Raw genomic sequence first — 10,055 nt, forward strand, 5'->3', positions numbered from 1 at the left:
TTGTGCAAATGTATAAACAAATATTCAAATATTTTAAATTTGAACAGAATAAAACAATAAAATAAAACAAATATAACAAAATGATATTTACAAGGAAGATATGCAGTTACGTGTATACATACTTATATGTATATTTCTATGTATACACACAAAAAACATATATAATTGTAAATTCACCAACAAAAAGCCTCTTTTGTTTCCAATAAGGAATGTGAGCTGTACTTGCACTAATACGGAAACTGTAAAAACTGTAAATGAGCGTGTTGCTTTTATTGTATTTAATTATCTTTTGTTATTTAGGGCAGGTAAAGCTGTAGAAAAAAAAACCCAATTGATAATGTTTTTTTTTTAAAAAGGGACTGGGCTGTGGCAAGTTTTTTTAAAGCCAGCATTGAATTAGCAAGTCTTTAAGTAAAATAAAGATATTTTAGAAAACACAGCATTTAGGAAGTACAATATCTTTAATTAATTAATTAATTAATTAACATTGAGGTTTGTTTGTTTCTTTTCCCTGTAAGAAAAACACAGATTATTTAAAGCTATTTGTGCCGTCTTGTACAGAATATAAGTACAAAATTAGCAAAATCATAGATAGCACGTTTGCACCCAAGACTTGTACTGAACATTAAAGCCTCCAGAGGCCGCTAGTGCAACGTCAGACTTTGTTCTTGTTACTTAAAGTTGCTGATCATCATTCCCTGCTCAAATCTATATCTACCCCAACATGCACATTTATATTATAGGTCAAATACGTGTACATACGTGCAGATTTTCATTACTATATTAGAACTATTGAATCTTTTATCAACAAAAAGGCTTTCAAAATGTGATTTATCCGTAACACTTTGTCAGCTGTGACCTTTGACCTTTGTCCTCTTTGCTGTTGGCTGCTGGAGACGCTACCGACTCTGCCGCTGGCTTTACTGGGAGTCAGAATCAGAAGAACTTAAGAGCTGTAACTGTAGAAATAAAATGTTTTAGTGCCAAACAAGGTTTGTAAATAGTTTCATAATGTTACACAGTAGAGGTTCGCAAGAAACATGCAGAGCGAGGGGATATAAATGTAGTTATGTGGTACGCACTTCTTAGACTACTAGGCCACCAGGACGCAATATAATACACTTTAATAACTGCCAGTTGCATTTGAGGTTATTTTTTTTTGTAACCTGATTCAAAAACAAAATCAGTTTTGGACCAATTTCGATCAAAACATGTGCAGAAACATGTACATACATGTGTATATTTGTTTTAATGGCTAATTTAACATCTGGCCGAGGGACAACTCATGTGCATTGTCCCTGAAAATAAACAAACAACACGCACTAACAGCTGTAAATGTTAACATGGAGGTTAAAAATGTTCCCAATAATTATCATCAGAGGATGCTTTCAGTATAATCAGTGTGTTATTCAGCTTATTTATGCCTCATAATAAAAAAAAAACAACATTAAATACAACAAAACGAATCATCAGAGTCACTGTCATCATAGGAATATTATAGACTTTAAGTTTATTGTTGGATTAATGTCGAGATGTCTGCTACAGCTTTACCGCTTTCCTGTCATAAGTAATAAAGTAATAAAGTTATTCCCTTAAATCTGTATTCATAGTAAGTGCAAAGTACAAACACCTCACCCTTTTTTTGCTTTAAATATATATGTATATATCAAATATGGGAAAGTATATGCTGGTATATATATATATATATATATATATATATATATAAGAATACATGTTGCTCTTTCTTTTTGTTTCCCTTCCTTTCTTCTTTAATGTAAGTTATTGTGACTGTTAAGTAAGCAGGTTTTCTGATAAACATTATGAAGTTTCCTGCCAAACCGGAAGGTAACTTCTAGTGAAAGTTCAAGCTGCTGGCTGAATGAGGGGAAACAGTGACGGAGGTGTCGCTTTGTTCCTGCTGCACTGTTTATACATTGTGTTGTAACATACCTATGGACTGGTTTTAAATTGAGCCCAAGCATCTGTTAATCGAGTTTTCTGTTTCTGGCCAACTGTTATGCTGCGTTTGGATGCTGGTGAGAAAGTTTGTAAACTGTGGACACATGTTGTGTTAAACATCCTAATTCTAACAGGGTTTGGGACCCGTTTATGCTGAAAAAGTGACAAAAATAAGTATACTCAAAGATGTCAGTGGACTAAATTTTCTGGATTTTTTGAGGGACGCTGTTGTCCCACGATGCAATGCAAAAAAGAAATGGAGTCACAGCCAGAAAACAATAAAAGCAGTTTTGGGTAATGGTGAGACAGCTACAGGAACAATAAATCTTCTGGACAAAGACTTTCTCCTTGTTAACTTTCCAAACTTTACATCATCAGCAGCTTTTCAAAGTTAAAAGTTAAGTAAAGTCCATTTATTTCTTGTTTACTTACTGCCTGTATACAGTAGTTTACTATGAAGATTATTAGTACATAGTGTAAACTGTGGCCTACCTCACAGTTTTTTGTCGGCTTGGGATGGAATAGGTTTGCAGCCCAAACCAAGCCTTACTGGACCTGAAGCTGTCAGAAGATTCAGGTCTGAGAGCGGTTTATTTATACTGTATCACTTCATGTATGCTGTTGCATGCTGGGGCAGCAGTTTGAGGACAGCAGGTTGAGGGCAGTAGGTTGAGGGCAGCAGGTTGAGGGCAGTAGGTTGAGGGCAGCAGGTTGAGGGCAGCAGGCTGAGGGCAGCAGGTTGAGGGCAGCAGTTTGAGGACAGCAGGTTGAGGGCAGCAGGTTGAGGGCAGCAGGTTGAGGGCAGCAGGTTGAGGGCAGCAGGCTGAGGGCAGCAGGCTGAGGGCAGCAGGTTGAGGGCAGCAGGCTGAGGGCAGCAGGCTGAGGGCAGCAGGCTGAGGGTAGCGGACGCTAACAGACTCAACAAACTGATCCATAAGGCCGGTGGCATTGTGGGGGTGGAGCTGGACTCTCTGGCCGGTGGTGTCAGAGAGAAGGATGCTGGCCAAACTACACGCCATCTTGGACAGCGTCTCCCACCCGCTCCATGACGTGCTGGTCAAGCAAAGGAGCACCTTCAGCGGAAGACTCATCCCCCCACAATGCACCACAGAGCGCCACAGGAAGTCACTCCTGCCTGTGGCCATCAGACTCTTTAACTCCTCCCTCTAAGTGTCAAGTCTGTATGACCCGAAGTCACTAAACTGGACATTGATCATCTCTGCCATACTTGAATAATTGTGCAATATTCTGTGTTAATACTCCTGGGCAATATACTTAAATTCCCTATTTATTGATATTGATATTTATTCATACCTCTATTACTGCTGTGCAATATCCTCCATCTCATTATAAATAAGCTACACTTAACTTGGCAGTTCAGTTATTATTATCATCAACCGGTAAACCCACTTTGCACTTCACACTTATTTTATTTTATACTTACACCCACTTGGTACTTAATTTATCTGACCTGTATTATAGTTTTTTTCCCCTTAGTACTTCTCTTCCTGTGTGCACTGATATGACAGTGAGCAGCTGTAACAAAAGAGTTTCCCCTCGGGGATCAATAAAGTATTTCTGATTTCTGATTCATATTGTGTTGTATTGTGTTACTGGTGGCTCAGTGGCTGGTTTCCCCCCCACAGTTCAAAGACATGCAGGTTAGGTGGACTGGAAAGTCGCCTGTAGGTGTGAATGTGCGTGTACTTTTCTGTATGCGTGTAGCTCTGTGAACACAATAAGCAGGTTTAAAAAATGTGTGGCTTGTGGATGCATCATATTATACTGTAATATATGTTTTCATAGGCCTATTGGATGATAAAATACTGTATCACGTTGCATCCTATTGTATTGTACAATATCGTATTGAAGGGGGGAGTATGCAGTTGCCAGGGGATACATGAAAAGATTGTGAAATCTACATATTGAGTTAGCTGTAACACCTGGGCACTACCTGTATATGTTGCGATTGAGAGTGCATATTAGCAAGCAAGCATAGAAACAGTTTCCTAAATTTATGGATAAACCGTTGAAATAAATTGCTCATTCTAAGTGGTTAGCTAAAAGTAATGGATAAATGGTTGCAATAGTTAGCTTATTAACATAATGGATGGATACTGAAATAGTTAGCTAAAAGTAATTTTTAAACATTTGAAATAGCAAAAAGTAATAGTTAAACAGTTTAAACAGTTAGCTAAGTAATGGATAAACAGTTGAAATAGTTAGCAAAAAGTAATGGATAAACAGTTTAAACAGCTAAGTAATGGATAAACAATTGAAATAGCTAGGTAACGGTAATGGTTAACAGTTGAAGTAGTTAGCTAAAAGTAATAAATGGTTGAAAAAGTTGTCTAAAAGTAAACAGTTGAAATAGTTAGCTAAGAGTAAAACCATTGAAACAGTTAGCTAAAAGTAGGCTATTGGATAAACAGCTGAAATAGTTAGCTAAAAGTATGGATAACTAGTTTAAACGGTTAGCTAAAAGTAATAGATAATTAAAATTGTTAGCTAAAAGTAACGGATAAATGGTTGAAACTGTTAGCTAAACGCAAGTGGAACATCTGCACATCTTTACTCAGTACCTTTACTCAAGTACCATATTGAAGATGCACGTTACTTTATTATTTTTAATTTTTCACTTTATACTTTGGTCAAGGTACAGGTGTAGCAGCAATACTGTGGTAGTAGCGGCTAGTAGCAACAGCTGCAGCTTTGGCAGTAGGACCATGAAAAGTAGTGGTAGGACTGGTATTAGTAAAAGCAGTCATTAGTAATCTTTTAATAATAATTGATTAATAAATAAATGCACTTAGAATCAATGTAAATTACATGTTAACAGCAACAATAATTGACCGGTTGATAACCTCACCCACCCCCTGCTGTAAACTCACACCTCAAACGCCTGTGCTTCCTGTCAAACCCACTGCCATGGAAACAGCGAGCGCTTCACCTCGTCCAGCCACCCAAAAGCCAAAGTTTCAAACTCTATAACAGGCGTGAAACAAACAAAGATGTTCAGTAGTTTATTTTCCATATCAGCAAAACACAAACGTACACATAAACTTCAAGAATATTTAAACAGAACAAACTTAATGGCAGAGGAATCAGGTCAAACATAAAAATAATGTTAAAAATAACATTTTTTTTAAATCCGAAGAAATTTGAGATAAAAATGGAATTAAACAGGAGAAACCGGGATGTTATCTTCTTCTTCATTTTAGGTTGAATGTGCAGACGGCCCTCCCTCTTAAGTGTCACTGTTGATGTATGATGTCACTGTCTGCTTTGCAGCCATCTCCATTATGACATCATTAGATGTTCGCCTTGCTTTACTGGCATGTCGCGCTGTAAAAAAATATTCAAAAACAACAGAAAATGGCCTTAAAGGGACCTTTCCAGTGACACAGAGTGATTTCTGTTTTGACAAATCTCGCTTTCACTTCTTTTACGTCTTCATCTACAGCTTTTTGTTAGTCTAGTTAGATGTTTCGCTGAAGAAAACAATAGTATTTCCCATGTCTGATGATCTTTTAATTGTGCAGTTTTAAAGGAATAGTTCGACATTTTGGAAAAACGCTTATTAGCTGTCTTAGAATATCGATACCACTGTCATGTTTGTACAGTAAATATGAAGCTACAGCCAGCAGCCGGTTAGCTTAGCTTAGCATAAAGACTGGAAACAGGGGGAAACAGTTAGCCTGGCTCTGTCCAAAGGTAACAAACTCTGCCTGCCAACACCTCTAAAGGTCGCTAATTAACATGTTAACTTGTTAACATTGTAAAAACAACAAGTTGCAGTTTCACAAAGGGGTTATGTGCCAGACTATTACTTGGTCAGGACCATAGACTGTATAAAAGAAGTGGACGCAGCCACCGTGGCGTCACCCATTGGTTTGTGGACGACCGTTTTGAAGCCTCAAGTTTGGCATTTTGACCGTCGCCATCTTGGTTTTTTGGAGCCAGAAGTGACAAGATGGTAGAGCTAGCTAGCTTGGTTAGCAAGGTGCATCCGTAATTCACGTTAACTGTGATATTCATTGGGATGCTACTTTTGGCTAGCGAAAAACTGGCTTAAAACAAAATGTGCTTACCTGAAAAAATGAACAGCTGACTCCTTCGGGTGTCTTTTAGTACAACCGAACGCGGAACAAGACATTTTTAGGCGACCAAAATGTTACAATTAACTTTCATGAACTAAAAACACCAACAGCACCCAAAAACAAATTTACAGCTAGTTGAATAAACACAGTGTAGTGGATACGCATCGCCTCTATCCTGATACCGGGTCGTCGTGGGAGCGACGAGGTAGCCCCGCCCTAAAGCACAGCCTGCTTTATTTTACTCTAAATGGGACCATAATTTACAAAATGAACATCATGCTGTATTGAAGAAGACTTGAAACTAGTGATTGAGAGCATAAACTCATTAGGAAAGTGTTTACTGACGTAATAAATCAAGTGAGAAGTAGGGTCATTCGTACAATCGGACGTCTTTTTGCAACCAGTGGAGTCGCCCCCTGCTGGTCATTAGAAAGAACGCAGTTTTAAGGCTCTTCCGCATTAGCGTCACAGTAAATGTTGAACTAGTCCTTTAAAAAGCCAAATGAAATCTACGGTATGTTGTGGTTTTAAAATGTGATTTCTAGAGTTCTTCATTTCCTTTACTTTCTGGTTTGGTAAATGCAACATCGCCCCCCTAGCGGTCGTTTACAAGACGCAGCTCGGGTGTGTTTCTTAGTCGTACAATCTTTCGGGACAGAAACGCCAGATTCAACAAGTTTGACCTTTTGTCAGTGCAGCTGTTCTCACCTCTCGCTCTGTCTCTGTATATGAGTCCCACTAAGATGGTGGACAGCAGGTAAGGAGTTCCCACCACCAGGTGACGCACCAGTGTGGAGACAGACAGCAGGGGAGCTGGAGGATCCTGGCCTGCAGGTGGCGCTGCAGAGAGAGACTTCAGTGAGCGAGCACACTGCTGGTTTTGCTAGTTAACAGCCTGTTGAAGTTAATCTGAGCTGACATCATTCATTTGGAGTCGTGACTGTGTCCACTCTCTTTTAGCTCTGTTTTTGGTCTCCACCGACTCCTGAGCGAAATGCCTATTTTTACAGCTTTTTCTCTGAAAACGACGCTTTGAGAGCGCTGAGAGTGAACCGAAACAGCGAAGCTGCAGCCAGACAGATAAACAATGAGCTGACAGTCACTATAAAGCTCCGTAAAGCCGAGCGGAGCTGCAGATTCAGCTGATAATCCTCTGTAGGTTCATCACTACGAGCGGCAACTTTCCCATTGTCACATTGTTATTATAGAAATATCAATTGTAGCCGCTTTAAGTTCCATGTTTTTACAGAAGAAACAACATGGAAACCATCTGTACAAAGTCATCAGATACAGATATTTTTGATACAGATAACACTGAACCACTGAAAGCTGCTCACCTCTGACAGTCAGCCAGCTCTCTGGGGATTCTCCAAATCCCAGGACGTTACACTTGTAGAGTCCTTCGTCACATCTGGAAACACTGCGGATGGTCATGTTTCTGGTGGAGCTGGTCCCGACGGGGAGGCCGTCTTTATAGAAATCAGCTTTGAGGTCGCAGGCAGACGTCGTGACTTTACATCTGCAGCTCAGAGTCACGTCGTCCCCCTCCATCACAGGAAGGACTGGACTCTCCAGGATCACAGAGCCAGCTGAACGACACGGAGACAAACAAGCGTATAAACATCATATATGATGGGCTGATACTGTCTTTGTATCACAGATCAGATGGTCCAGTCACTGTTGTCCACCTCTGATATGATCACGTGGGGCAGTAGACATCATCAGACTTGACACTGCTGTATATTGTGTATTTTTACAGTTAGCGTTACAAAAAACAAGGCAAAGTAAACATGATTTACTTCTTTTTAACCCAAAAGTTAATGAAATGCCACTTAGTATAATTATGAAACCGAGATATGGCGTGTATTATGGCTGCAACTAAATATTATTTTCATTATTGATTAATCTGTGGAAACTATCATTAGCTTTTTAGTCAACCAACAGTCCAAACCCCCAAAATATTCAGTTTACAAAGATGTAAAACAGAAAAGCTGGATATCTTCACATTCGAAAAGCTGGAACTTTTGCTTGACAAATTACTTTTTGACAGTTAATTGATTATCAAAATTGTTGTTTCAATTAATTTGAAAAGAAATGACTGTACAAAATCCAATCAGTGCTGTCGATATCAGTGTACTATATTTCAAGGTGTTGGCTCGAATAAGTTATTGATCGCTGTGATTTCTGAGTGTGCATGGGACGCAGTTTGCCGAACACTTACAAAAAACAAGGCAAAGTAAACAACGATTTACTTCTTTTAACCCAAATTTAATTAAATTCCAAGATGCTGTGTGTGACGAGCACACAATCAAACCACATTTTTTTCTCCGCTTAGTTTAATTACGAACTATAAAATGTCAGAAAATTGTGAAAAACTTCCATCACAATTTTTCCAGAGCTCAGGAAAACTTCAGACGTCTCGTTTTGTCCGACCAACAGTCCAAAACCCCCCAAAATATTCAGTTTACAAAGATGTAAAACAGAGAAAAGCTGGAAATCTTCACATTTTGGGAAGCTGGAACTGGACAATGCTATTCAAATTAATTCATTGATTATCAAAATTGCTGTCAGTGAATTAGAAAAGAAATGTGATCATCAGTGCTGTCTCAGGTAAAAGTCTGTGAGCAGGGTTGACCCATACTTCCTTTCTGATTTCACCACTAAATGAAACCCGTCCCTGCAGTTCCAATACTCACTATATTTCAAGGTGTAAGTTATTGATCCCTCCAGCCTACCAGTGACGGTGATGTTGACAGTGTTGCTGGTTTCTCCCAGTCCAGTTTCACACCAGTACACTCCGCTATCTGTGGCAGGGAAGGCAGCAGTGATGGAGCAGGAGGACGGACATGGACGCACCTGTACAGGAAGTGCAGGTGTAATCACTTTTGGTGTTTATTCTAGCAGAAAAGACTGAGTTTAAAATGAACATATGGATCAAGAACAGCGCAGACAAACCTCTCCATCCTTCATCCTCTTCATCACTCTCCATCCGGTCAGCTCCTCCTCCTCACAGCTCACAGAGAAACTGTCATATTTAAAGAACTGCGATCTTTTGGGGGCGACTGTCGGAGAGACTGGAGGAGGGTAGAGAGAGGAAGCATTAAGTTGCTTGCAGGAAAGAATAAATTACTCGCATTGAGACTGATAACAAAACGTACCTTGTGCAGAACCAGAATCCAGAGAATTCAGCACTAAATCAGACAGAAGGAAATACAAACTAGTCACTTCTATTCTTATGTTAAATATTAATATGATGATCAAGCTAAATGGTGGGGAAGCAAAGTTCAGACAATTAAAATCTCAGAACGCAAAAGACAGCAAGCTAACAAGGATCTATCTGACATAAACTCACTGATGTGCATACGAACGCAGAATTTAAAAAGTCATTACAGTAAAAAAAACATAATAAATACCTAGTTGAAAAAACAAAACAATAGAAGTTACTTACAGAGAAGCAGAGAGAGAGCTGCCACCTCCATCCTGTCCTGCAACAGACTGAGAGAGAGAGGTGGAGGTGGAGGTGGAGACCCTGCAGCCAAAAGGGTGTGCAGATAGAAAGCACTATACTATAGTACAGTTTTGAGGTACTTGTACTTGAGTATTTTAATTTAATGCTTTAGTTACTAGTTACTTTGCAGATTCAGATTATTAATACAAAATATAATTAGCTAATAAATTATGCTTATTATACTTTTTGGTACTTTTTGATTCCAATACTTGTGTACTTTTACTCAAGTAAGATAAGTAAATATCTGAGTACTTCTTCCACCACTGATAGATAGGTAGATTCATTACATTACGTTATAGCCCTTACTATTAATTTTGTATTGCAAGATTATATACTGTAATGTATTAGACTGCTTTTTTTTAAAAAATAAACCATTGTATGTAACAGTTTATGGCAGTACTAGTTTTATATCAAAGTAATTAGAAACAGGTGAGTAACGGTCCTTTTCAGGTGTCCCAAAAACATCCTGCAGTACATACAGAAAAACG

The 10,055-nt window shown here is 38.8% G+C and overlaps 2 protein-coding genes across 4 annotated transcripts in view; one reads left to right on the forward strand and one right to left on the reverse strand.

Annotated features, from left to right (window-relative positions):
* Positions 1 to 10,055, forward strand: part of LOC122870258 (low affinity immunoglobulin gamma Fc region receptor III-like) — a 1,099,642-nt gene that overhangs the window by 802,313 nt on the left and 287,274 nt on the right. The gene's annotated exons all lie outside the window — the stretch shown is intronic.
* LOC122870215 (low affinity immunoglobulin gamma Fc region receptor II-a-like) lies at positions 4,970 to 9,569 on the reverse strand. Of its 3 annotated transcripts, none has more exons than XM_044184225.1 (7): positions 9,508 to 9,569; positions 9,218 to 9,250; positions 9,015 to 9,133; positions 8,756 to 8,915; positions 7,397 to 7,648; positions 6,768 to 6,899; positions 4,970 to 5,304 (listed from the first exon to the last, which is right to left on the reverse strand). In XM_044184225.1, exons 1-7 carry the CDS (start codon positions 9,536 to 9,538, stop codon positions 5,207 to 5,209), a joined length of 825 nt encoding a protein of 274 aa, XP_044040160.1. In that variant the 5' UTR covers positions 9,539 to 9,569; the 3' UTR covers positions 4,970 to 5,206. The 3 variants fall into 3 exon arrangements, with proteins under 3 accessions (XP_044040160.1, XP_044040159.1, XP_044040158.1); XM_044184224.1 differs by having other exon boundaries at positions 8,795 to 8,915; positions 9,508 to 9,554; XM_044184223.1 differs by lacking the exon at positions 9,218 to 9,250 and having other exon boundaries at positions 9,508 to 9,553.

The sequence above is a fragment of the Siniperca chuatsi genome, linkage group LG22 (assembly GCF_020085105.1).
Source record: "Siniperca chuatsi isolate FFG_IHB_CAS linkage group LG22, ASM2008510v1, whole genome shotgun sequence".
Classification (NCBI taxonomy): domain Eukaryota; kingdom Metazoa; phylum Chordata; class Actinopteri; order Centrarchiformes; family Sinipercidae; genus Siniperca; species Siniperca chuatsi.

What these genes read in the sequence shown, in the direction of transcription:
- LOC122870215 (XM_044184225.1), bottom strand. Translation starts at nt 9,538, where the DNA reads ATGGAGGTGGCAGCTCTCTCTCTGCTTCTCT. An exon ending in AGAGGATGAAGGATGGAGAG is followed by an intron (nt 8,916 to 9,014) that starts GTTTGTCTGCGC and finishes CTTCCTGTACAG; the next exon opens with GTGCGTCCATGTCCGTCCTC. An exon ending in ATACAGAGACAGAGCGAGAG is followed by an intron (nt 5,305 to 6,767) that starts GTGAGAACAGCT and finishes ATTTTTTTACAG; the next exon opens with CGCGACATGCCAGTAAAGCA.